This window comes from Cupressus sempervirens, chromosome 6 (genome assembly GCF_028749045.1).
Source record: "Cupressus sempervirens isolate cs-2001-9-10 chromosome 6, ASM2874904v1, whole genome shotgun sequence".
Lineage (NCBI taxonomy): Eukaryota > Viridiplantae > Streptophyta > Pinopsida > Cupressales > Cupressaceae > Cupressus > Cupressus sempervirens.
This window is the reverse complement of record NC_143123.1, coordinates 159,222,527-159,250,006: the sequence shown is the minus strand read 5'-3', so window position 1 is coordinate 159,250,006 and position 27,480 is coordinate 159,222,527. Positions and strand designations below refer to the sequence as shown.

The following is a 27,480-nucleotide window of genomic DNA, read 5'->3' as shown; positions in this document are numbered from 1 at the left end:
ACATAATCCTCGTCATCAGACTGGGATCCATCACTCCTAGCCTCAAAGTCCTGCACTCTATCTCCTCGCACTCTAGCCTCTTAAACTGCCATCGCTACTACCTCAACCTCCCGATCCACCTGATCTACCCACTCCACATCTTCATCACTGAAGACAGGATCAGCCATCTCTGTGTTCCACTCTGCATGAGGATCAACATTCTCTAATACAATCAGTGATGTATTGGTGCCAAGGATCTGTCTATGGCGAAGGCAAAAGTTGTAGTGAATAAAGACAAGATCGTTTAATTTTTTCACTGCCAACCTATTGCGCTTCTTTGAGTGTATGTGTTCAAATAGGCTCCAATTACGTTCGCATCCTAATGCACTAGATGGCTAGCTCAAGATGCGAATCGCAATCCTCTATAAATTTGACACCTTTGTGCCAAACATCTCCCACCATGCATCTGAAACAAGAAAATTTTGAATTATATCAATAACTTTGAATTTATCAAATTAAAATGGGAATATTGTAATAGAATTACTATTAGAAATTAGGATCTAGAATCAAAAAAAATTTGTATTTACCACGCATTAATTATGTCTTATTTTTCTTGCACAACTCCCGTGCAAATAAGTCCCCTTGAGCTTTCTTAAACAACTAAATCTCACGGACTATAATTGTTCCAACTGCTAAATCAGGTGACATTCTCTCTACAACATCGTAGAGGCCACTCCACACCTCATCATCAGCCTTGAAATGTGGGCTGAATTGGTATGCTGGATTAAGGAAGTAGGCCGCTGCATGTATAAGCCTGTGAAGTAGATTGTGCCAATGTTTATCAGTGACATCCCGTATAGGCCCATACCTATCTAAATTCCCTACAAAAAAAGAGCGAATGGCCTCCTTCACCCTATCCATGCCCTCATAAATGTAGCCCATTGAGGGCTTCTCTCCACCAGCAGTTTGTAGGAGAACAACAAGCGGCTTAACAAATTGCAATCATTATGAAAGTTGGAAGAAAAATAATCAACTTTAAGTTTTTTCTTTAAAAAATGAACAATAATTTATAACATAATTTCATAAACAAAATAAAGTTGAAATGAGGACAAATAGGAAAATTATCGTCACAATATCAGCAATCAGTGTCCAAAAAGAAGCCTCATCAAAAACATGATCAGTTGCAGCAATCCCTGCAGTGGTCTTTGCATATGATGATGCAATCCACTCCTCACTAACAAACATGCATCTCAAACCTCCCTTTGAATCAAACAAAGATTTTATTGTGAGAAAATTGGTTGCAAATCTAGTGACCCCTAGACGAGACAACTCCTTTTGCTCATTGTGTTTCCTCATGAGGTTAAGGACCCATGTATGATTATATATAAATTTGCATACACTCCTTCCTCGCTCTATAACTGTTTTTATCCAGGGGAGTTTACCAAGACTCTCTAACATGAGGTCAATGCAGTGAGCAGCACAAGGGGTCCAAAATAAGTGAGGGTGTCTCTCCATAAGAAGCTTTCCTAAAGCAACATAATTTGCTGCATTATCTGTAACTATCTGCATCACATTCTCCTCACCCACGTCCTTTATCACTTCATCCATTATCTCACAAAGATATTCAGCATTCTTTGTTTTTCCTGAGGCATCAATTGATTTCAAAAAAACCGTGGCGCCTAAAGAAAAAGAAACAAATTAGTATAATGATTAATGATGAATCATAATTTATAAACTTGATTACTTAAGTACAAGTTCTACTTCTAAATTTTTAATGTCTAAGACTCTAAGTACAATTACGGTTTACCTGATGAGGAGACAAGAAAGTTGAGGAGTGTTCTACTCCTATCAGTCCAACCATCAGTCATGATGGTGCAACCCTTCCTCTTCCACACCTCATGTTGCCCCTTGATTTCAACTTCTACATCAGCCACCCTTTGGTTCAAAATAGGACATTGCTCTTTGATTTCAACTTCTACATCAGCCACACTTTGGTTCAAAATAGGACCTCCTAGCTCTTCAGCACCAGGGGCTTTGAACCTTGGACCACAAACAGCAACAGCATCAATTCCAATTTACCAATAAGGGGACCTAAAACAAATAAAATTAAATTAAAGTTAAAAAAATTAGTATATTATAAATAAATTTGAAAACAAAATACAAATTAAAATAAACAAAATGAGCATATTATTGTCTCTTAAAAGTTGAAAGTTGAAAGTTGAAACTTTGAAAGAAAGAGAAGACATAAATTCAAATTTAAATAAATAAGTACTTTGCTGCATTGAATGAAATGTTGTAGACGAAGAAGTCTCCAAGTGCCAATTTTGCATAATCATGTTTCTCCTTGTTCCAACCCATGCCCATAAGTGATGGTTGTGCACCTGGAGCCGTGCGTGGAGCAAACATGGAATCAAGTGCCGATCTTTTCTTACAAATGCGACGCTCAATAGTCACACTCATAGAAGCAGTGGCATCCGTAGGTGGAGTGGGGGATAATGGAGAGCGAAAATTAAAAGATTCCTGTTGGGCTAGTTGTGCCATTTTTTCATGTTGCTTCTTTTTCAATTCTCTTTTCTCCATTTTTTCCTCTAGAAGAGTTTGCATGTCTTGCATAACATCTTGGGGTACATCTTTGCATTTTTTAGCATCACGTCTAGATATATTTGCTAGATGATACTTCAATCTATTTATTCCTCCCCAATTATATACTACACCAGAATGCCAACATGTAACAACTCCCTTTTTGTGCCTCGGGATGGCATGTTTCCAAGCCCTATCCCTTGCTATTGCACTTGGGTTTGCATTAGGGTTAAATGGAGGCCTAGTTCCACTTCCCTCACCTTGAGACATTATGTCAAATTTCAATGTGTTTGCTATTAGCCTACTCCAATATGAATGTAAACAAAATGAGAAGTAAAAAATAGTACATAGTAGTAGAGACCAAACAAATTTAAACAAAATAAGAAGTAAAAATACTAAAACATACGAATGTAAAAGTTTAATACATATTACAAAACAACACAAAGAAATGCAACTTGTACCTTACCTTTTCAAATTTGCACAAAGTCAAACAATGGAAATGCAAGTTTGTAGAAACCTCATCCAAATGCTCCCTTAAGCTCCTCTCAATGCTTTAATACAAGCTACAAAGATGCACAAACCATTAGCAATCAATATGGGAGAGCCAACCGGTTTGCTGATTTTTCTCCCAAAACCCCAATATTCTTCTCTAACTCTTTCCTCTCTCTTGTGAGCATAAGCAAATGGTGGAATGACCTTTTTAGGTCAATAACATGTTATAAGAACCAAAAAAGACAACATAAAACAATGCATTTTTTAATTTTTTGCCTTGTTCTTTCTTGGTTGCCAGCGAGAGTCCAAGGCTCGGGACTCAGCAAACTCTGCCAGGACTTGGCTGAGTCCGAGCCTAGAGGCAGATTGCCTCGAAAATGGAGACTCTGCCTCGGACTCGCAGAGTCCTGGTCAAACTTGGCGAGTCCCATTACAATGGTCTATCTGAATAGTGAGAAATACTTACCTGTGAATTGCAAAAGTCCTCAATCCAAATAATGAGATTATGCATTTTTTATCTTCGCCCATTCCAGAAAGCAAAAACGCCAACTTCTTGGCATTCCTGCCATTTGTTTTTGCAGTCCTGATTGATGATAATCAATACTTTTTCATCCGGTTTGATTGGATTAGGGCTGAGAGGTGAGAGAGGGTATGAGTCGAGATGAGGATGGAAGCTGGAGATCGATGTTCTTCAATATGGAGGAATGTAGACATTGGGGGAGAGGGGAGAAGCAAAGAGATTTGAATTTCCAGGTACCAAATCCATAGAGAGATCCGCAAGGAAACCTGTCTGCTGGGCATATAAGGATTGATTGTTAGGGTTTGCATATTTGGTGAAGTTGAAGAAGTGGATTTGTTTATCTAAGCTTAAAGTGGAAAGGATTACAGGTCGGGGAGTATAACAATCCTGAGGGTTGCAGTATTCACTTTCCAATATGCGATTTAAACAAAGAATTACCATTCTGAATTTGAATTTGGGGGGAAAATTAAGCAAAATCCTGGTTTGCATTCTGGCTGGTTCGATTGCTAACATTGTTCTTTGGCAGTGATAGTATTTGTCTTGTCTTTTCCGCTCTATCTGCCTGATTCGATACTACAATGATCCCAAGATTGAGAGATTTTTGTCTTTTAAACTAGGGTTCCAAATCATGTGTCCCCTCTAAAATGGAGAACGCATTTGAAGTGTTAATAACGTAGTTAAAATTTGCAGAAACCTTTTTGTGGGATGAGTGCAGAACTAAATCCACCTCATCCAGAGTTTTGCTAGGGTTTCGGGCTATCTATATAAGGGGGTCCTAAACATTTCGAGGGAGGCCTACGTATTCGAACGGTCGTATTTCCTGCTTTTTTCAAGTTTTTTGAAAAGTTTGTCATCCTCGCAAAGCAGAGCTTATTTCTTTATTCTTTTTTAGGAGAGGTAGCAAGAGTTACTCCTTAGCCATTGCCCACCTTTTTCTAGATGGCTTGTTTACTTGGAGAATATTTTTTGCTTGATAAGGGATTCTAGAATATCTTACTCTTGATCCAAGTTCATCATAATGTCCTTACAATTTGTGATAGTTGTTTTTGGGGAGCTTGTCCTCTTCAATTTGAGAAGGATCGACATAGCTATTTCTCTCTTTGTTGCATTTCAATTCAGTTTGGATGTTGATCTTGGCTTGCAAGCATGGAACTAGCTTTTCTTACTATCTTTTCTAGATCATATGCCCTTATATTTGTTGTAACATGAAAAAAGGATTGTTCGATAATATGCATTAGATTTTTTTCTTCATAATAAGGATGGATTGTTTGATTGTATGCATTCTTATTTGTTATGTCAACTTCTTTTCAGAAATGCATCAAGAAAATGGAGGATGGGGATGCCGGGACTATTTTCCTTAGGCGAGTTCTCTGTGGGAAGCTAGTGTAAGGATCAATGCTGCAGGTAATCTCCGAATCGTTGGTTGCAAGGAAATCATTAGAAAAGGGAAGAGGCAACAGAAAGGAGACAATTATATCTAAGGCATATTCTCCACGAGAAGGCAAAAGCAACAAAGCAGTTAGGAGTGGTAGAGAGACAGAACAGGCAGAGGTAGGAGCCAACCAAAAAAAAAAAAAAAATGTCAACAAATCAAAAATGTTCAAAATGCATAACGAACAAGCCCAAGGGAAGGGAAAACATAAGCGGTTGCCAGAAAGGGTGTGGAATCAGAAGAAAATCATAAAAATAGTGTGTTTCATGTAGTTTTGTGTGGGTTTTGGAGTGCTAATCAGGGAGCGCCGACCCCGAGAGGGCGCTACCTCTCAACCCCACTGGGGGCGATGCCCCCTAGATCCCCAGTCGGTGCAATTATTAGTCATGGGAAGTGTGACCAGTTGATGAGACCTGGAATTGCTGGAGGCATGCAGTGTCTGTGTACCAAAGGTGGAGAGAACAACAGAGCAAGCCTTTCGAGAGAGGCGATACGCTTTGAGGCACTTGGATAGGTGTTGGACGTTAGGCTGTCTTGGTGGATGCAAAGAGAGCTTGGGAGGAGCTGATCATCCAATTGAAGGCAGTGCAGCGACACTTGGCTCAGGGTACCCAGGAGTTGGAAGCAGAGAAAGCAGCAACAGGTGGCTATCAAGGTCAACTTGACTAAGGAGATAGTATTGTGTTAATAGAGGCTACAGAATGCAACGCGGGTTGGAGACCAGTTTGGTGCAGGCACGGGACGAGTGTGAAAGTGATGTGACAGAAACAGATCTATCTTGTTGTAGTTAGTTAGTTAATGTATTTTGTTTGTTAATTTGTCTCGGATATTTTGTAATTGTCGTCTAGAGACAACTTTTTCTTTTGGGGGGGATGATGTCCACTATAAATATTGCGTAGCCGACAAGGTGTTGTCATCGGTAAAAATTTTGTAGCCAATGGGTTCATGTCGTCGGTAAAGATTTGTAGCCGACGGATAGATTAGTATTGTTATGTAGCTAATGGACCCCTTCAGGAAGGTTCAGCAAAAGTATTTATACCCCATCTAAGATCATTGTAAATCATTCGTATTATGTAATCTCTTGGCATATGTGAATAATAAATGGAGATTTTTTATTCTTATCTATTGTCTGTGCCCAGTATGGTAAACATGCTATTCATTATAGAATCATTTGATCCTGTGAATTCTTATTTGTTGTTAGTCCCTGCCTATATATATAGGGAACTAATGTTTTTAGTAGACCCTTTTCAATTAATTTTTTTCAATCTATGCATGTCACATCCTAAAGTATAAACTATTTTATTTTTAAAATCAATTTTTGTACATTAATTTCTTAATTCTTATTGGCTACATTGAATTTGGCTAGGGGTTATATTGATTTTTTGTCACAGAAATTAGAAAAATAAATCTCTGGAACATTCTTCCAAATTCTGGTATTCTCCACCATGGATGGTTCAATAGGCTCCAAAGTTTGGTAGTCTCCACCATCATTGGTTTGATAGGTGGTGTCAAAAGGGGTGCCTTTTTGGATCCACAAAAAAAAATTGAGGATATTGCTTTAGTAAAACATCCGCTTTTGTATATAGATTTGCCTTGGTCCTTGCTTCTATCAGATTTAAGCCTTTCTTCACAGCACTCCCCAGAAAGTGCCCACATACACAGGAGGTAGAGAAGCGGCTGACCATTTGGTAACCAACACCCAACCTCGAAAATGGTAGGGATGAGATCCTTTACAATGCTAGTGCTTCTTCTTTTTCGGTTCCATACCCACTTGCCATCACCAACAAAAGTAGAACCAGAAATAGTATGCCTACACCTTGAACCCAAAAAAATCTATGTAAAAACACCATCAATAAGGCCCTATGAGCATTGTAACCCTTGTCCCCTTTGAGCAACCCAATTATTGGCACAAATCTTTTCTGGATGACTTCCTAAAAGCACTATGTTGCAATGCAAACACAAACCCTCACCATCTGTACAATACACCTTCCATCATATTCATATATTCATTTAGTATATTCTCTGACCCTGAGCCAGGCGTCATAATATATCCTTTCACGCTTGGACAAAGACCATGCAAACGTGTACCAAACAGAGGCCAAAGAGGAGAAGAAATCCAAGAAGAAAATGTTTGAAACGCTACCTCCACAAACCCGCTATTAGGTTATGCGTGAAAAGAAATGAAAAACAAAAAATATATTTTTGAAGGTTCTTTTCTCACCTATGTTCTACAATGACAATTTTGCGTTGAACTAGGTAGAAATTAATTTGATGCGACTGTCATTATCATCAGCGGATTAAATTAGTTTGTTGTGAAGATGTTTCCATTCACCTAATTTAAAAAGATTGTCACGGATTTTTTCTTAAAACACATGCTAAAAAAATGCGTACACATATTACTCATGTAAATGTTGAAGAGATGAAAATAAACTCCCAACTACATCCCACCCAAATGGCTATGTCATCAGAGAATCTCCTCACCATCCTTAAGTCCACTCGATAACTCAATGAAATCTTTGCATGTTTTAAATTTTCGTCCTCCGATATCAATTCAATAAATTTCATGGCATCTCCGAAAAGAATTTACATGAAAGACAATGTTATCCTCAAAAAAATTTAAAAGCCCTTGGAATTGACACGTACCCCCAAAAAAACTTTTCCCTATCAGTACCCATCAAGAATTCGATTACAACAAGTTTTTGCATTTTGTTCGTTTAATTTTTTAATTATGAATTTGAAAAAATAAAAGATAAATTATTAAGATATTTTACATGTACCATTTTAGTAGTTGAGATTTTCATAAATTCCAAGCGTAGCATACTTTTATTTCTTAAAATTAAATGTATTCAATGGTATATGTTTAAATTAGATAATAAAATTAAGTTATGAATAATAATATATCAATCTATCATATTATTTAATATATTTATATTAGTAGTAATACTAGTTTTATATTTGTTAACTAATATCTAATATCCACAACTAAATTACACGTAATGTAATGATTTGGTTTCATGAAATATTGACTAGCATATTGTTGTTACAACTTATCATTACCTATCCTAAGTAATAACAAATAGTTAAATGGCAATGTCAATCATTAGGAATCATATGTTACCATTTTTATTTTGTTTTACTTTACTTATTCTTTATTTTAGTTTAATAAATGCCAAATTTAAAGAGTTTATATTATTTTTCAAAATTTACCCTCCTATAGTTTCTTAAACAATGCTAACAATTATATAGCTTTAGGTTTCTTAAACAATAGGTAGGGACTCTAGCTCTACCAGAGCTCTTGTTCATAATAGAATCATTCAAACCTATGCAAACCTATGCATTTCTATTTTCTATGCATAATAGAATTTTTCGATCCTTTGCATTCATATTTGTTGTTCATGATAAGGAAAGAACCATTCAATTATATGCATTCATGTTTAATTATGTCACAAGGATTTTTTGAATATATGCTTTCATATTATTGTTACAAGTTATAACAGAGAAAAGATCATTAAATCATATGTAGAAAGGGGATAGTTGGAAGTTATGCTTTATCTAATTGGGGTAGACATCGCGTCCATTAAGTTGTTAGAGATAGAAATTCGGGTTCTTAATCCCATTAAGTAAAACCAATATCCTTCATGAAATTGCATGCTTTATTTTGTGCATTATTGATTAGGAGCATATTGAACTAAAACTTATGTGTGATGTATCTCTAATAGGATAATCTGTGTTGATCCCCCTCGAGGCCCACGCCTAAATAAGGGTGCAATGACCCTGCTCAAATCTGATCTCAAAGTACTGATAAGGAACTCAAGGAATATCGTCAAACAATTCACTTGCAACCTCCCAGCTTGCTGGTTTATGTGATCAGACGGATATAAATGCTTGTAGAAGAAACCAAAGTACTCCAAGCGCTTAGAAATCAAACTACAATGCATAAACTCTAACCTAGAAGCATCAATGACTCAATTTCATCTTTAACAATGCTCATATATGACTTCTAAATGCAAAACATGCACCTACAGCTAACTGATAATTTTAGCAAACAGTTGGTATGCAACCTATATGTTGATAAGAACATCTACAGCCATTGACAATTTGTCAAATAGTTGGCATACATCTTCATATCACATTCAAATGAACATTACAACTATGTGAGACTTCCCAAAGATGATGTCTTATTGAAATGCAATTGCCTACACAAGTTTTCATGGAAATGCCAAGACTCTTGGCTTACAACATGACCCGACTGAAAATGCCTAAGTCTGATTACATCGTCTACCTACAGCAGCTCTATAAAATGCATCTAAATGACACGTAGATAGCATAAAATCTTCAAGGAATCTGTAGCTTGAAGTTGACTTGAGTCTCCAATAGTGAAGCAAGCATTATCTCAGAAGATGAAGACCTCATGAACCCAAATCGAGCCACCTATACTGCCGCCCCTGTTTCTGAAGCAATGGCAGATATAAAATAATATGCAGCCTCTTGGTTGCCAACAAAGCCTCCAACAAGATCGCCTAGACCTCTAATATGAAGCGCCTCCACTCCTAGATGAAATTGTCCCAAGATGAAGTGTCTATGAGCAAAATCGAACCTCTCACACACACTGATATGAAGACAGAAATTCTGGAAATGACTGATATAAAAATCTGAACATGTAATCGAACTCCTTCGTGCCAAATTTGCAGAAGACTTAACACCAAAATGTCTCCACAAACCCCTAAATCGAATCATACAAAAACTTGGCCAAAGGCCACTAAGTTTTAACAGTGGAGCTCAAATAGAAAGTCTGAAGTAACTTTCTCCCAGCTGCAATAATTCAAGTGATATTTCACACCCTCAAAATTGCGCACCAATTGAGAGTTTTCATTCTCAAAGGCCAAAGACAACTGCAGAAACCCTAGGCTCCACAACCATCAAACATCAACATCAACAACAACAAATCTGGATGGTGAGAATGAAGCCCAGGATGCCTATTTATTCTTTTTCTCCACTTTCTCCAGAAACTTCTAGAACATTATTTTGTTTTATTTATTAAGTGACTTTATAAGATATTTTATAATTCAAGTCACTTTATTAAATTAATTAAATATAAAGTTACCTTTTTATATTTATTTATTTGATAACTTCATAAATAATTAACTTAATACCACTTGTTTATTTAATTAAAATAATTAATTAGTCATCCTCATAAAATATTCATTATTTTGGACAACATAATTAATTAAATTAATTAAATCCAATTACTTCCAAAACGGGGACATTACAAAGGGTAATCAGGTAGTTTCACAAGAGTGGGACAAATTGCACTATGTGAAACAAACTTCAATTATTTTACAAGCCAACTCTTCGAATTGGTGTTTTTAGGAAAGGGGAAGAAAGATTAAACACAAATATTAAGCCCTTGTGCCAAAGATTTGGATATACCTTGAATTTCCCTTCAGAAATAATAAGAACATAAGACTCCAAAAGTGAGCACCAAATGCCACAGACTCTTCATTGTTGGAAGGAGAACAAAATGCTTAAGTCAAATGAAAATAGAGCAAGATATTCAGATCTTCCAATAAGAAGCACTTGCTAAGGCTCGTAGGAAATGTTCCTATTATCTCACTAAAATAAATATTCTATGAGAATTTCATTCACCAAATTACATAGTATAACCTCATATTACTAGCATTGAAAGAGTATAAAACATGGTTCAATGAATTGTGAATCTATGATGAAATTATAGAAGTCTGAAATAATAAATGATAGCTATGTCCCTCTAGTATGATACAGTGTTTAAATTTATTCACAAAATCAATGCAAAACACATAGTAAAAGCAAATTGGGCATAGTCCAGTATGTCTATTGATTATCTGAGAGCTTGGGTTGGAGAATGATACAATAGCTATTTCTAAGTGTTCTTCAAAGCAGTAAACAAAAGACTGCAGAATCTTTCCCTTTTTAATTACAATGTGCACACAAGCTTTTATAGGAAGAATTCTTTGATCTGAATCCTGAAAATGCAACCAAAAGGGACTTTGCATTTGTGTTGTGTGGAGATGTCAATATGGAGAATGTTACAACTACCTTAGGCATGTTGAATTCTATGTCATTTTCCTCCTTTCACAGGCACAACATGAATGCTACCTGTACCTTTATGAATTCCTCGCCATCATGAGGGAATAAATTCCCAACTCCACTTGCAGTGATTCTTCTTTTTTCACAGGTGGAGGCGATCACATTTGAATCAAATTTGCCTCCGGATCACCACAAGATGAAAAAGTGCTATTTTTCCTTTAATGAGGTAGACTTTGTCACCCTTTTGAATCATGTGACCACAGATTGGACACATGTTGCAACAGCAGAACATGGATAGGGGAAGCCCCACGCGGAGGTGTTCGAAACTCCGTGGTGTTGACACATGGCCCACACTACCATGAGTTCTCTTATGTGTACAACATGGATTGCGCCAATGCCTTTTCAAATTCCTCGCCATCATGAGGGAATAAATTTCCCAACTCCACTCATAGTGATTCCTCATTTTTTGCACATGGAGGCAATCACATTTCAATAAAATCCGCCTCAAGATCGTTGTTGGATGAAAAAGCTGCATTTTTCCTTGATTGAAGGAGATGGACCCTACCATCCTTTTGAATCATGTGACCACGAACTAGACATGTGTCACAACAGCGAAACATGAAGAGGGAAGCCTCATGCAGAGAAATTTGAAACTCCGCAGTGCCAACACGTGGCCCCGCTACCGTGAATGCCCCTTGCAAGTAGAGTTAAAGAAAATGGATCCGCAAACTTGGTAGAAACTGTGCTTTTGGCATTTTGCTACCCCAATTTCACGGGCTCAAAATTCAGAACAGAATACATTGGAAAGGTCTCCAAGAGATCTAAAACCAGTCCCTTAGCACCACGCCTTCCGCACATCATGCTAAGGTAAAGACCACAACTTCAACCCCAAATTCCACTCTAAACACCTCTGAAACATAGAAAATTACCAAAACAATTAGTTGTTTCGATTTTTATCATTTCTACTCAATTTGTCACTTTCACACTGCCTCCCATCACCTTAAGAGTACTCTCAATGATGGCTGCGGAGGATAATATCTACAATATGCATCAAAGAAGATCACGAATGAGCCATAGAACTATGGCATGACAGTCAACCCTCTCTTGGGACCATGTCATGCATCAATCTGATTTAGATGAATCTGGTCGCAATTTTTTACAACAGTAATATCTGATCATATGGCATGGGACTTATTCTACTCCTGCTCTTAGACACTCATCTGATTGAATGAAATCTTGGGTCTGCAAATCTTCAAGACATCAAACTACCACCTGATTAATAGTCCTGTTGAATCAAATAAACAGTTTGAATCAAAACAATGGGCTGGATAATGTTTAATCACCCAGATTTTGAGAAACTGTGATCACATAAGAACAAGTCCATCAAGATGTAGGTATCCAATAAAGGATTTTTTATGACTCTAACAAGTCTGGTGGTGACATTGACTGCATAGGGAAACATGCTTGTACCTTAAAACCTTGACCAAGGAGATCCTATGCAACAGGTAGTAGTCGTCAATCATCAAACCAGTGGGGCAATGTCTGGCTAGGAAGATCTTCTTGATAGGCAAAGATGTCTATAGATTGGCTGGCTACGACAGTTGTGGGTTCCACACTATGTTACCCCAAGTTTCTAGGACAAGGGGACGAGGGGACAGGGAAACAGATTTCCGGAACGATTTTTTTTTGCCGGAACAGGGGATGGCAAGGGACAGCTTTATATATATACACACCTGAATTTTCAAATATATTCATCAATTCTACATTCATCACAGCAACATAGTTTAAAATTATCAATTCCATTCATCAATGATCATAAAGCATAGCAATCAGCATCTAATCGAATCATCATGGAAAATTCTAAATAGCATCATTTTCAATCATCATTTAAGTACTTAAATTACCATTAGTATATAATGAAATGAATCAAATAAGAGAATGAAAAACATCAACACTCAATAAAATGGAAACATTGAATAGATAAAGACTCAAACTTTAAAGTTTTAAACTTTTAAAGTATCAACTATAGTGTGTCAATGATCATATTGATATATAATCATTCCATCAATGTATCAACTATCAATGATCATATAATATTACAATGTCAAGACAAAACACTCCAAAGTCTGAAATACCAAAGTCAAAATGAAAACAAAAGATACTAAGGCAGCTGCCCCTAATCATCCATATCAAAGTCACTATAACTATCATCCCAAGCCTCAAAATGAAAACAAAGATACTATGACAACTGCCCCTAATCATTCATTTTATAATATATTTTATAAAAAAATTGACTTGCACAAGTTCAGGCCCACAGATGACTGGAAAATCATTTTTTTTAATGGTTTTTTTGAGTTTAATAAATTTTAATAGAAAACTTTTTATGCAATCCCCAGGACATTAGGAAACAGAAATACAGTCCCCAAAACAGTCAACATAGTTCGGAAACTCATTGACCATTTTCGAGGTTTCAGGGACGCTTTTCCTATTTTCTTCTCTAGGTGGGGACGTCTGAGAAATGCCCCCTGCCGTCCCCCCATCCCCGAAACCGTCCCTATTTCCGAAACTTCGGGTTTAGGGGTGGAAACACGTCCCCGGGTAACATAGGTTCCACACCAAGTCTTGAACTGTAAGAAAATTGAAGCCATGTACACATGCCCTTGGGAAGAACCAAACCACTTCCATGTGGAAGTTGTGTGGGTGACCATTAGGTCAGGATTGTAAGATCAAAGGTTGGGTGGAAAAAAACCTAATGATACTCTTTCACCCTATGGAGGTCAGAAGCTAATAGAAGTTCAACAGGGATTGAACCAAGAGGTTCAGGTTTTCTGAGTTATTCCTTGGTAATTACTTCTGTTGTTACATTTCTTAGTAATATAATGTTAGTTTCTTTCATATGAAAGTTAATGTTACATTCCTTATTGAACTTCTTATGCATTTTCTTACTTTAATAAGGAATCAGACAAGTACATTAACTTAAAATCAGCTTAATTTAAACTTTGTGGGTACCTCTTTTTAGTTAGTCAATGGAATTTCTTATTCATGTTCATAGGAAATGGAAGGCAGTTATTTCAGTTATGTTGTTAAAGCATATTCCTTTCTTCCTAAGTGAATTTATTTAGGATGGTATAGTTTATTGTTACACATATATTTGAAATTTTCTTATATTTCAAAGTTTTCCCTATTTTAATAGTTGTCCCCTTCCATCCTCTTAAAAATGGCTGTAGAAAAACCCATACCAAAAACTCATTCCTATCCTAGAAACTAGGGGAGCATAGCTATTTTGTACTAGTGTGTGTATTTTATATGACTTGCACATGGAGATATTCACACCTTATACTGAAAAAGCTTGTGTGTGTTGATAGAGATTATGCTTGACCTCTAGGCTTTTTAGAGATTTTTTTTATGACTTTCATTCATACAGCACACCGTGCTATTCTGGGGTAGAGTTACAAAATGGTTTATTTCAAATACTAGGAAACTATCACATTTCAACTTTGTGTTATTAAGAGCATTGTTAATGACACTAAAATACTGCGTCTTATGGATATTAGAGCATACTCCAACATAGAATGGAATACAAAATGAAAGGTGTCATTTTATGCACGTTTATCATTTTCTTGTAATAAGTTTCAGTGTCTGGAAATCTTAAACAACCTACCAAATCATGTTTTCATCTACCATCTAATGAGACAAAGGAAAGATAAGCCAATAAAAACTAGCAATTCCTCTTTTAAATACCATGAATGGAGAGTGCCCCTTTCTCTAACAGATGAGCAGCAGGTCCCTTCTTTATTGAATCAACTGATCTTTTTACAAGCTGAGGAATGTGTTCAACTCCTACAGTTCTTCCATTTTCTCCAACCTGAGCCATAGTTAATACTTTGGCTTAAGAAAATCACTATTTGTTCAATAAATAAATTAACTTTTCATTCCTACACATTCCCACCCACTTTCCTATTACAACTTCTTGCATGTTGAATTACACTCCCAAGTGTGTGATTTTAGATCATGCATTCTTTATCCTAACTCAAAGTACATATAATAAAGGGTATGCAACACCAACAGATTTTGTTACAAGCTACTAACAAAGCATTAATGAAAGTATACCATCAAAGCAAAAACAGCTGATAAGTAGCCAGAACCAGAGCCAACATCAAGTACGGACATGCCCGGCTTCAAGTGATCCACCAGATAATCAAGACAGTAAGCATGCTGCATTCATTAAAAAGTAACCCATGTCAACTGAAAATGATGACTACTGCGCCAAAGATCCAAAAAAGCTTCAGCAATATGAGCATGATATAGAATTGATTATAAAATCTATAGAAATAATTAATAATTGAAATGTTGTAAAGAACATAATTGCAAATCAATATTAATTAGAAGAAAGAAATGTTATGAGCTGAGTCACAAGGTTCGAGTTTGAATTCGAGTATATGCTATTTATTATTATATGTTTATAAGCATAAAACCACTAAACAATGCATTTTAGTATTTTACAACAATTTATAAAAATATATTAAATTTCTTATTTTTTCGTTACTAATAAACAAAATTCAAATTCAAATATAATAAATTTTCTATTTTCTGTACTAAGAGAATTTACGAATTAAAAAAAAATATATAATAAATAGACCTATAAACTATTACTGTTTTGCTATTTACAAACTAGATAATTAATAATAAATATTTAATAAAAATCATAATAATATTTATATTTTAGAAAATAAGTATAATATTTTAATATACAACGGTAAATTGTGAGCCTCTTATCTCGGAGGTCTTGGGTTCAAATCTACTCGAAATTAACTAATAATCATAATAATTAATCATTAAAAAAAATTTATTAACCTTGGCTTCAACCTCTTACTGATCAAAAAACAATTAATATAAATATTTACAGTTTAACAATTATAACATTTCAACATAAAGTAACAATATAATGTTTAATATGTGGAATATTTAACAATTTTAAAGTTTACAAAATAAATTATATTAAATTAAATTATAATTAATATATATAATTTATATTATTACAAAATAAATTATAACATTTTTAATATTGATAAAGAAAGTAATTTTTAATATTGTAAGTGTCAATTTTAAGTTAATAACAATTATATTAATTAAAGGCAAGGGTCTACAACACAATGGTAAATTGTGAGCCTCTTATCGAAGAGGTCTTGGGTTCGAATCTACTCGCGCTTAATAAATAATAATAATTAATCACAACACATAATAATTAATTTTGGCTTCAGCCTCTTACCGATCAAAAAAAAAAAAAAAAAAAACAATTATTTTAATTAAAATACCTATCAATGGAATGGGGTATATTTTAATTGTATTATTAATATTATTATTGTAATAAAAATTACAATAAATTATATTCAAACTTAACAAAATAAACATGAAATAAAAATCTTAGAACTATTAAATGTTTCAAGTGACAGTCGGCGACCAGAAAGAAGATGTGTTGAACAGATGGAGTCAGACGGGAGTTGCAGAGACTGCAAATCAAACATATCTCAAAAACGATAGAAAGGAGTTGCAGATGTGATTTGCAAGCTTATGTAGACAATCACAGAAGTCCACGATTTGGCAGACAACCACAGAAGAGTCCAAAAACGTTGTAGAGGAACCCACGATCTAGCGGATGGCAACACAAAAGAGTGGCAAAGAAGTTCAAAAACATTGCAGCTGATGCTTAGAGACATGGATGAAACATTGCCCTAGCCACCGTCCCTTAAATATAATTTCTAAAAAATGACAATTTTTTCCTTTCTGTACGACTTTTTAGTGAATATCAACGAACTTTTTTAATTTTTTATTGGGTCGCCGAATTTTGAACCTCAAACCGAATTTTTGGCAAACCCTATGACTTAGGTTACAAGTATGGAATGTTAACGTTGTAGCTTTTTGTCGGATTGAATTAACAAAGAGATAATGCCTCTATGGTCATTGTTTAATCATAAATAAGACAAGCACTAATATATACCTACTTATATATATAAATATATATATATATATAGATATGTTATATTGATATTGTTTAATTAATGATAAATTTATAAATTATCAAAGAGACATGTCTCTTTTACAAATATTTATATAACATTCAAATCTACAATTGGAACACACCAATATAATGGTAGTGAAATTACATTTGCAGAAAACAATCCATATGATGTCAACATGGTATCAAAGCACATTCCTTACCAGGCCTATGAGTTTTAAAATGCTTCATAATTGTGTACTTCAAATTGATTGGCCTTACCTGATGCTAGTGGTTTCGTTCATTTTCGTGGCAGATGCATTATTGTTTTGACCTAACTCATATTCAATATGGTGTTCCTAAATATAGAATAACCGATGTCAACATGTTTACATTCCAGAGAAAGGATTGATCATATTGGGCATTCATCATAAAAGCATATAGAAATATCAAAACCATATCAATACATATCTCTCCCATGTAGTTGAAATGGAGTATCTTTGACGAAATTAATGCCAATGTAGTCCATTCCCATTTGCACAGACTTGTACCCAACATCTAAAATTAGAGATTATTGTCATTCATTTTTTTCTTGGCACAACGACTTCAAGCTTCCCCGATGCTTTCTTTAGCAGTGCAATAGGTTTCATTGGATAAGAAGGTGTAGTGATGGTTGCACTTAAACATGCAACATACTAATGGCTCTACGTCTCTCATCCGATGTGGATATGAATTGGATATGACTAGAGGCTTCATTTCAAAGACCTCCATAGACATGTATTATCAGACAACATTCTGTCAAATAGATTGTTCGTGTTGCATGTGTTGACCTCATGTGTTAGGTCGAAGGTGTAATGGGTTTTGGGTTTCGAACAGAATCTTGTAATTCTTGCAATCTTATAAGAGTAGACAACTCTTACCAATCTTTCGGTTTATCAAATTGTCAACTATATTTGAATTGTGTGAAATAATACAATGATGGCCCCCAATTTCCCATTCTTTGCATACAATTCCTAAACCTTACTTATGGGCATGTCTAGAGGTTCGATAGCATCCTCGATACAGTCTTGATTACATTTCGTTTATCTTTTATACAAAAGGCAATATCGAGACTACTTCATGAAAGATAAATATAACACCACAATAATATTAAAGGAAGCATGGATAAAAGCCATGAGATTTGGCATAGGTTTTGCATAAACATTGAAGTCCTCTAGACAATTTTCAAGATTTTCCTTCAAAATTGCCCTACACTTACGCTTAAAGCCTCAACAGACATGGCTCTTCTTCATGTTCCCATTAATTTTCTTCTAGTTGTCTATTTCAAACTATCAATCGGGAGCATTGACTTGGATGCCGTGTTAACAAATTGCAATAGTTTTATATGCTTGGAATGCTACACATGGCTGTTGAAATATTACAATGATTTTCTACTGCATCTGTAGAGAAGGTGGGTTATATATGATTACCTATCAGAGACAGTGATAACAATATTCAAATCAATAGGAATTTGAATCTCTCCTGAGATGCACTATATCCCCGATGAATATGAAAAGGAACACATATAATACAAATCATATTGAAATACCTACAGTGCCTCATTAGTGCCACCAAGAAATCAAAGATGATCATTGACAATGACATCAACTGTTTACAATAGAAGTCAAACACAATGACTCTAAAGAAGATTAGATGCTCATAATTTATAGAAACTAATGAAAACTGACCATAATATACAGCTATATAGTGGAAGCAAATTGATTATGAAGATCAGCAAATTAATTTTGGTAGATAAAAATATTGATGGAAATGAAGCAAACGATTTACTCAAAAATTTTAATTACTTTGGCAGGGATATATTGGATGTGAAGGAAGGTGAATGTCTTGGGCATAAATCCAATGATCTCTAGATTTGCATGTACTCGGCCATGAACCCAAAATGATGTCTGAAACCATCAAATACCATATGCTCTATTTAACAGTTCAATTGAGGAAAGAATACAAGATCACTTAGTATCATTAGCAGTTTAAAGATGAAGGGGTATTTACATAAGGTTTACTAAATGTAATAAGAGATAAGATTTGTTTGAGTTATGAAGAAATGTAATGGTGGAAGAAATATGCCCTTTCATTATTTAAGAAACGCAACCCTTCCATCCAAAACAAAGACATTTATTATTATAAGCTTTTCTTAAAAATTGGCACTTAACTTAAGCCATAGACTTATAAAGTCATGGATGGATAACTTCAAAGAGAGACAATAACCTCAGATTTTACTTGGAACAATAATGAGAAGTTGAAACAACAAATTCTAGACAACACTGCAGATTTCTTGGATTAATTGGGATAGCCATTATAGAGGCATCACTAAGATAGTGAGCAATGATCATAACAAAACAGGGGATACAAATTGGCAAAAATGTGACTATACTCACAAACCAATAGATGAAACCAGTGATTCATATACTTCTGTAGACATTGGGAAGAGTGTGACATACAAGGACTAGCTTGAATGGAGTTTCGGCTATCCACTAAAAAGATGCAAACCATTGTTAGTTCCTTACAAGTTCGGTTTCTGAAGGGGATGTGTGTGAAGTGTTGAATAAGAGGGAGTTAGAGCTTCATGGTTTAGAGTGAAAATAGACTAAGGTTCTAATATATATTAAAAGGAAAGAAAGAAGTTTTCCATATTTGAAGAGATCTAAAATTGTTCAATGATATAGGAGTAGGAATTTTACATTGAGGGGGGGTGAATAATTACCTTAACCAATGTTTCATTCCTCACTGGAGGCATTTTCTGATTTGATGCATATGGACCTTCATTGGAGCATTTATATCAAGGATGTTGATGTACAAATAAGTATTTATTATCCTTGAGTATTACACTTATTTTTTATTGTAGTCTCTTGCTTATATGTATGAATAATAAGAGTCGTATAACTTGATATAATCTTATTCCATTCTTTGGTCTCCAAGGATGCTCTTGCAAGAAGAGAAGAATGGTGCATTAGGTATGATGCCAAGCCATTAGTTCAGGATTCTATCTATGATTTTTTTGGAGGAAAAATATCTTCAATGATTGGAACTACCTAAGATGAGTATTTTTCTATATTAAGAGGGACCCTGACACTTCTTCAAGGCAACGCAGGAGCTTAGAAGATTGATACTCAGAAGGAGTCTAAAAATACATGTGTGCGACTACATGATTTTTATGGGCCTACTCGTGTACATCGTGAGGAAGTAAGGACTTATCACCAAAAAGCCAGAAGATCGATATCAAATTGACAGGAAGTCTAATAGGCATCTTTGGGCAAAGAGAACCTCTAAGGGAGTAACTATAGGACCTGAATTCCCAGGATCATTGTTTAGAGGGAGAATTTTGAGGTGCAATCCCTTGTAAATGACATCTTCTCTATGAGGGAAAAGTTCTAAATGGAATTCCTTGTAATGCATTCTTCTCTGTGAGAGAAAAGTTGAGGAGAAAGCCCTTGTTCCACCCTCTAACTTGGTTCATGGTGGTTAATATTTTGCATTTGTGGAATATGTCATGAAAGGCCACAATCTTTCATTGATGTATTTGTGAGGTTGCTATTGTAAGGTGACGATCTTGATGTTAAGATTATAGCTACAGTCGAATTGATTTAATCAGAAAATAGAATGTTGATATAATATATATTATATATATAATATTTTAATTATTATATTATATATCTTATATAATATAAATATATATAACATATATGTTATTTCATGATTTATATTGTTAAATAATAATGGTTAATCATAGAGACATGTCTCTTCATGAGACATGTCTCCTGCTCTTATATTTATAAGAGATTGGGATCTGCATTTGAAACACACTAATAACCATGGCAGTGTAATTACATTTGTAGAAACCGATCCATGTTTTCTAACATGGTATCAGAGCCAACTATAAATGTAACAAAGAAAAGAGAGAGGCTCCCTCAGCAAGTGGATAAAGACATCGCATAGAGACGTAGTAGTCAACAAATGAAGGACAAAATGTGAGTGATATTGCAATGAAAGAAAAGGAGGCATCACAATTTAACATTGAACATTCCTTGACTTTCGTCAATCTGTGCCCGAGTGCATTTTTGAGGGTGTGGCAAATTTTTTTTGGTTCAAAAAACTTCATTTGACTTTGGTGACTTACACCAGGAGCACAAAATAGGTCTTGCTATAGATTCTTTATTTTGTCAAGGATTTCCTTTGCTTCATTTTGTAGTCGAATGCATTTTTGAACACCTACAAGATTGTCTAATTCATTCACTTTCACCTTGGGCACAAACTTAGATTCTTTAGTGGTTATTTTCTACATTCAATCATCCCTAACCATACACTCAAGATGATTTCTTCGTGGGAGCATGTAGATTGCAGATTTTTGTAATGTCCCCACTATTAGGGTTGATTTGAAATACTAATACCTTCAAAATAAATGTTAGATTTAAATACTAGCAATTATAGATATATTATTCTTGCCATAGTTTTGGCCATTATCTCATTCTCATCTAACCATTTATACAAGGTTACTCATCTCTCGCAGTAGCACAATAGCCATTTATACGATGCTCTCACTTCTTGCCCTGGCACTATAAGATTCCATCAAACCCCATCTTAGCCATTTATATAAAGGCGAAATTGACTCTATACTGGCACGAAGCCATTTATATAGGCAAGCAATGTCCTTATATTGGCACTATGGGTTCTTAATCATTTTGTAAGAAATATATGTACTAAATAATTAATTAACTTATATTCATAAATATAAATAAATTCACAAACATAATTAAATGAATATAATCTATAAATATACCTTTCTTACCTTCTTCTTTTCCAAGAGTCACAACCTTTTATAATACAAATCCTTTGAAAAGTCACATCACTTCATAGTTATAATCCTTTCAAAAAGTCACAACACTTCATAACTAAAATCCTTTGGAAAAGTCTCAATACTTTAAAATTACAATATTTTCGAAGAGTCACAACTATTCATAATTATGACCCTTTCAAAGGTTTACATCTTGATAGAGGGGCCACACCACCCTTACTCACTCACAATCAAGAAAGCAACAATATGGAGACCAAAAAAAATGCTTCACAAGAAATTTTATTATACTTGAAGATCTTTACAACACCCACAAGATGATATCAAGCTTCTCCTTGAGCTTCCACTCCTCAAGCTTCTCCTTGAGCTTCTACTCCTCAAGCTTCCCCCTTGAGCTTGATTAGAAATGCTCATATGCCTTGCTTAAATAGGCACTTACCACCCTATGCATGACTTATCCACAACCTTCTAGAATTCCTCCTACACAATATCCACAACCTTCTAAAACTTCCATAACCTTCTAGAATTACAACTAAGCACCACCGTGTGGCCCAATTAGAAAATTACATTTCCTTTATGGATCACAACAAATATTAAATGCAAGATTTAAGAAACTTTCCACAAGCTTCTAAGATGCCACCTACACACCTCGATTAATGTAATGACAACTATTTTTTTTTTTTTCTATTTATGCCACCTATGCACCTCGAAAATAAAAATCCTCTTTTCCTTTCTTTTCTCCTTTTTATTTTTTATTATTTCTCCTCTAATTTTCGTCACTTTCTCTCTCCTCCACAAATTTTTTTTTTTTTTTTTTCCAATTTTTTTTTTTTTTCATTTTTTTTTTTCCCCCAATATTTTTCCCATGCAAGATGCTCCTGCATCACATCCTTTCAATATCATTGATACCTTTTCAAAAAGTCACTTTCTTATTTTCTTCATATTACTTTCCTCTTCCATTTTTCCTTTTTGAACTCCTCTCTTCTTCCCTTCCTTTTTACCCTTTTCTAAAATAAACTCTCAACCCTTTTATATCTTAATTTTAAGGAGTCATGTCTATTTGTTAAATCTCTCTTGAGTTTTCATTAGATTTAGTTAATTTATATTATTCTATGTTATATTATTTATTTACTTACTTATTTGTGTTTATTATTTATTATGAAATTCTATTTAAAAAGTTAACATACTTTCTACAATATTGTCTCTTGTATTTAATTTAATTTTTTTATTTACTTTTTGAAAATTTATTATTTTATTATTATTTAAAATATCATACTAAATATTATTTCATTAATAATATAGATTAAATAATTCTTATTTCCTAGTTTTATAAATATAACTTTATTATCATTATTTATTTAATAACATTTTATTATCTAGTTATTATTAAAATTCTATTTTAAAATGCAGATACGACAATTTCCTTATTTATGTGTTTTGCGCTAGGATTGTTCATGTGTCTCCAAGTGAGTCATGTACAATGAGTGGAAATTCCTGAGCAATTAACCACCATTATTGTCAACTGAAAATAATTGGTGAGATGACAGCAAATCCAAACATCATATTGACCAAAACAATCAAAAAGTCTACAATTGTACAAATTAATTCTCCCATCTAATTGGTTTGAGCAAGGAGTTTGGGACGATAAATTCTGAGGGCAAGTCTTGGTAATCTGTTCTTTGATACTCGAATTACACAAATCATGTGGCAGTGAAGTTGCATTAATCACAATATGAAGGACATGAGAACGTAGTCACCAGAAGAATTTTAATGTGTAATATTTGTGCAGAAATTGAAACAAGTATTTATGGACAAATATTATCGAAGGGCATACAATTCAAAGTCAAATACCCAAGTTCTTAATAAAGCTCGCATAATCGTAATTTGAGTTCTATATAGTCTCATGAATAAGGAGGAAAGTATGCATTGGCTGGCTTGAATGAATATTGTTGTAATGCTTGATAAATGAATTCTACTCTCTTGGACCTGCAAACTAAGCTATGCATCTGCAGTAATCATCTTATTTTTTACACATCAATACAGGCGTTATTGATTGTCGGCTGCAATGGTTGGGGTCATACTGTAATCCAGACAGTGAGTGCATGAAATAGTATCAAACAATAGCTAACCTTGTGGGAACCAAAACGAAATAATGGATGTCTCATTCTTGGCGATTGCGGTTATCTACCTACTGTTGTGATGTTTGACAAAGATTGCTGCAGTCTTTACTTTGTTTCTATTACAAAGTCACATGTATTGGAGGCAAGCATAGAGTCAGGCCAAATTGCAGCAAGAGAGGATAATCTTCATAGATAGCACAACAATGGGCATGAACGAAAATGAATCTATGGGAACATGTTGATTGTAACATGAGAGGAACTATAGATCAATATTTGATTAATGTTCAGACCAAATGAGTTTGGAAAACTATGGGACTGATGCTCCTTATTGTCTATCTTGTCATAGGAGAGAACGCTGCATAGAATCTCGTATATGGTGTGTAGTTCATATGAGTACTCAAATAATTGAATAGCACATTGGTTAATATAATAAGTGGATGATTATAAGGTGTCAAAGGCACTGACCAAGACATGGGCCTCATTATGGTAAAGTGTGCAGGTATATCATATCATTCTTACTTATACAAATTGTTATTCATTTAAATGTTATTATTACTATATATGAATTTACAAAAATTCAATAAGAATGAAATTTATAAAAATGATTGATATTATAAATTAACATAATATGTTATTGAATAAAATGAAATGAGAAATAAAGTTAGTAATGAATAAGGAAGTCATGTGGAGAGCACTATCCTTTGACTACAAGAGATGTATTTTTTGATTATTATATCTTGAGAACTACCTTCTTTTACTTATATAGTAAATCTCTCATTTGTATTTTTATACATATTTTTATCGTCTTAAAATGGAAGCAATTCCGTTTTGCCCTCCGAGTAAGTGGTTTGGGGTCATGTCAAGCGCCTTGAATGAGTCTTTGCATGGATCTAGTAGTTTTCCCCTTGTTCTACTTCTCTCTCTATTTCTAGCCTATTTATGGTAGTACTCTTAAATTAGATTTAATCTAGGTCTATTCCTAGTGGTTAAGGTTAAATGAGATTTAAAGCTCCTATGTCGGCCTTCTCTAAGAGTTAGTACCCTGGATCTCTATATAAGGAAGTCTTCTTCTCTCATTTTGACATCTCTCTATTAACCACGCATATCTACAAGCGATCCATATATTTCATAAGTGCATCCACAATCTATGAGAGACTACCTACTATTCATAGGAGATATTATCAAACATCCTATCAAGCATTCAAGTTTTCCATTGAAGATCAAGGGTTGAAGCATTCAAGCCTTTGAAGGGATTTGATTTAAGCATTTAAGATTCATCATTCAAACCCTAGATCTAGCCATCATGGTGGTGTCATCTTCCTTCAAGATCCTTTGTTTATCTTCAAGATCTATTCATACTTCTCTCAAGGTGGATTCTAAGCATACAATCATGGAGGTTCTGATTTACATTTGTTAATGTTATGTTCAAGCTTTCATATCAATATACTTGCTAACATTTCAAATACAATTGCATATCTATTGAGTATCACAGCTTCATTGTTAGATTTACTTTAGCTACTTGCTAGCATTCTCTATTTCAATTCTATTATTAAGGTTGATTCCAAACTGGGGTTTGACTGAGGCAAACCCCTCATCCAAACAAACAAACTATTTTTCTTGCAGATACAGGTGTGGAACAACGAATCGGAGAGAAAATTTGGATACCCTTTTCGTCGAACTTGTGAGATCCGTGAACAGAAATTTTGTCAAAGTAGTGCAGGTCAATGTCAACTTTTTGAGGTACAATTGTGCCCTGGGGTAAGATTGTGCCCTGCCAACAGGAACAAGGTTGACCTCCCTTCAAAAAGACAAAAGATTTTTAGGTTTTCTCCATTTGAACATTTCTAGTCCAAAACAAATTGCAAATTTTCTAGAAACTACATACACACATCATAAATCAGCATTTTCCAGATTCAAGGTGAGTATTTGTCTTTTATCTATTTCAGGTTTTTGGCACATACTCCCCTCAAAATTGAAAGCTTACACATAACCCTTCTCTTTCCCCCTATTTTTCATCACTTGATCCACTTCTAGAATGCTTTCTTGTGTTTAATCAATTTGGATCATTCCTTTTGAAAATTAGAGTTGGGAAGAGGGTTTTCATTTTCTTTCTATTCAATACTATAAAAGCTACGTGCCTTGATCTTTTCTTTGAGAATGTTATTACAGGAAGAGAAAGATTGAAAATTAGAGGGAGACTGACATTTGAGGCAACCTTAAAAGAGAGGGAGCATTTAGAGGATATGATTCGGTTAACTTTTGGTGATCTTGATCATATTAATTAGAGGTAGTAAACCACGTTTTAATAGATTCACTAATGATATAAATTTGGAATACACAGGTTTCAAGATGTGCGTAATATAGGTTTAATCAAAAGATCAAACAAATACCTTTGCATGAACAAAGGAAATTTGAGTTATAGTGAGACGTTAATGAAGTGTTTAAGAATTCATTTGAACCATCTATGAGTCTCTCTTTGATGAATGAAACTCCACGTATGATTTGTAGATTCATACATGTGGCACAATCATACTCAACAAGATATTGGCATATTGCGAACAAATTTGAGAAAATGGAAGGACATGTTTGCTTCTACTATTAAGCTAAATGAAGTTTGGACCTTCAATAGACGAAAAGAACAAGTTGGAACTTAGAAAGGAGTTGTCATATTTGATACAAAATTGTTCAACAATATAAGAATGAATGGAAATTTTACATTATGGGTGGAATAATAGTCAATGTTCCATTCTCACTTGAACTTAATTTAGAGGGGAAATCTAAGAAGACAATTTCTGAATTTTCATGTACAGATAAGTATTCTTATTTTTTACATTTATCTACTCTTTGTAGTCTCTCTTATTTGTAATTCTATACATACTATAAGGGTTATTTACCTTGATCTTTTCCTTTATGTTTGAGGATATTCTTACAAGAAAAGAAGGTTGGTACTTTACATATGCTACCAAATACTATGCAGACTCAATCTAATGACACTAGTTCCAAAGACCCTGATGATCAAAATGGATAAAGTGAGGCTCTTGAAGCAAACACCTTTGATGATTGAGATTATGAGGTTCTTCTACATTAAGAGGGAGTATGACACTTCTTCTAAGGCAAAGCAGGAGCTTAGAAGATTAATACTTAAAGGGAGTCTAGAAATACATGTGCATGACTACATGATTTTGATGGGCCTACTCTTGAGTGCATCATGAGGAAGTATTGACTTATCACTAAAAAATCAAAAGATTGATATCAAATTTAGAGTGAGTTTGACAAGCATCATTGGGTGAAGAGAGCTTCTGAGGAAGTAACTAGAGGACCTAACTTCCCAAGATCGATGTTCAGAGGGAGAATTTTGAAGTGCAATCCTTTGTAAATGATATCTTCTCTACAAGGAGAAGTTCTAAGTGAAATTCCTTGTATTGCATTCTTCTCTGTGAGAGAGAATTG

The 27,480-nt window shown here is 34.5% G+C and overlaps 1 protein-coding gene across 2 annotated transcripts in view; it reads right to left on the bottom strand.

Moving 5' to 3' along the window:
• Window positions 1-27,480, bottom strand: part of LOC149551738 (protein-L-isoaspartate O-methyltransferase 2-like) — a 105,398-nt gene that overhangs the window by 28,387 nt on the left and 49,531 nt on the right. For both annotated transcript variants that reach the window (XM_089787245.1, XM_089787246.1), the window contains exons 4-5: window positions 15,180-15,284; window positions 14,811-14,934 (exon numbers count right to left, since the gene is read on the bottom strand). In XM_089787245.1, coding sequence (XP_089643371.1) covers window positions 14,811-14,934; window positions 15,180-15,284 — 229 coding nt within the window. The remainder of the gene's footprint in view (window positions 1-14,810; window positions 14,935-15,179; window positions 15,285-27,480) is intronic.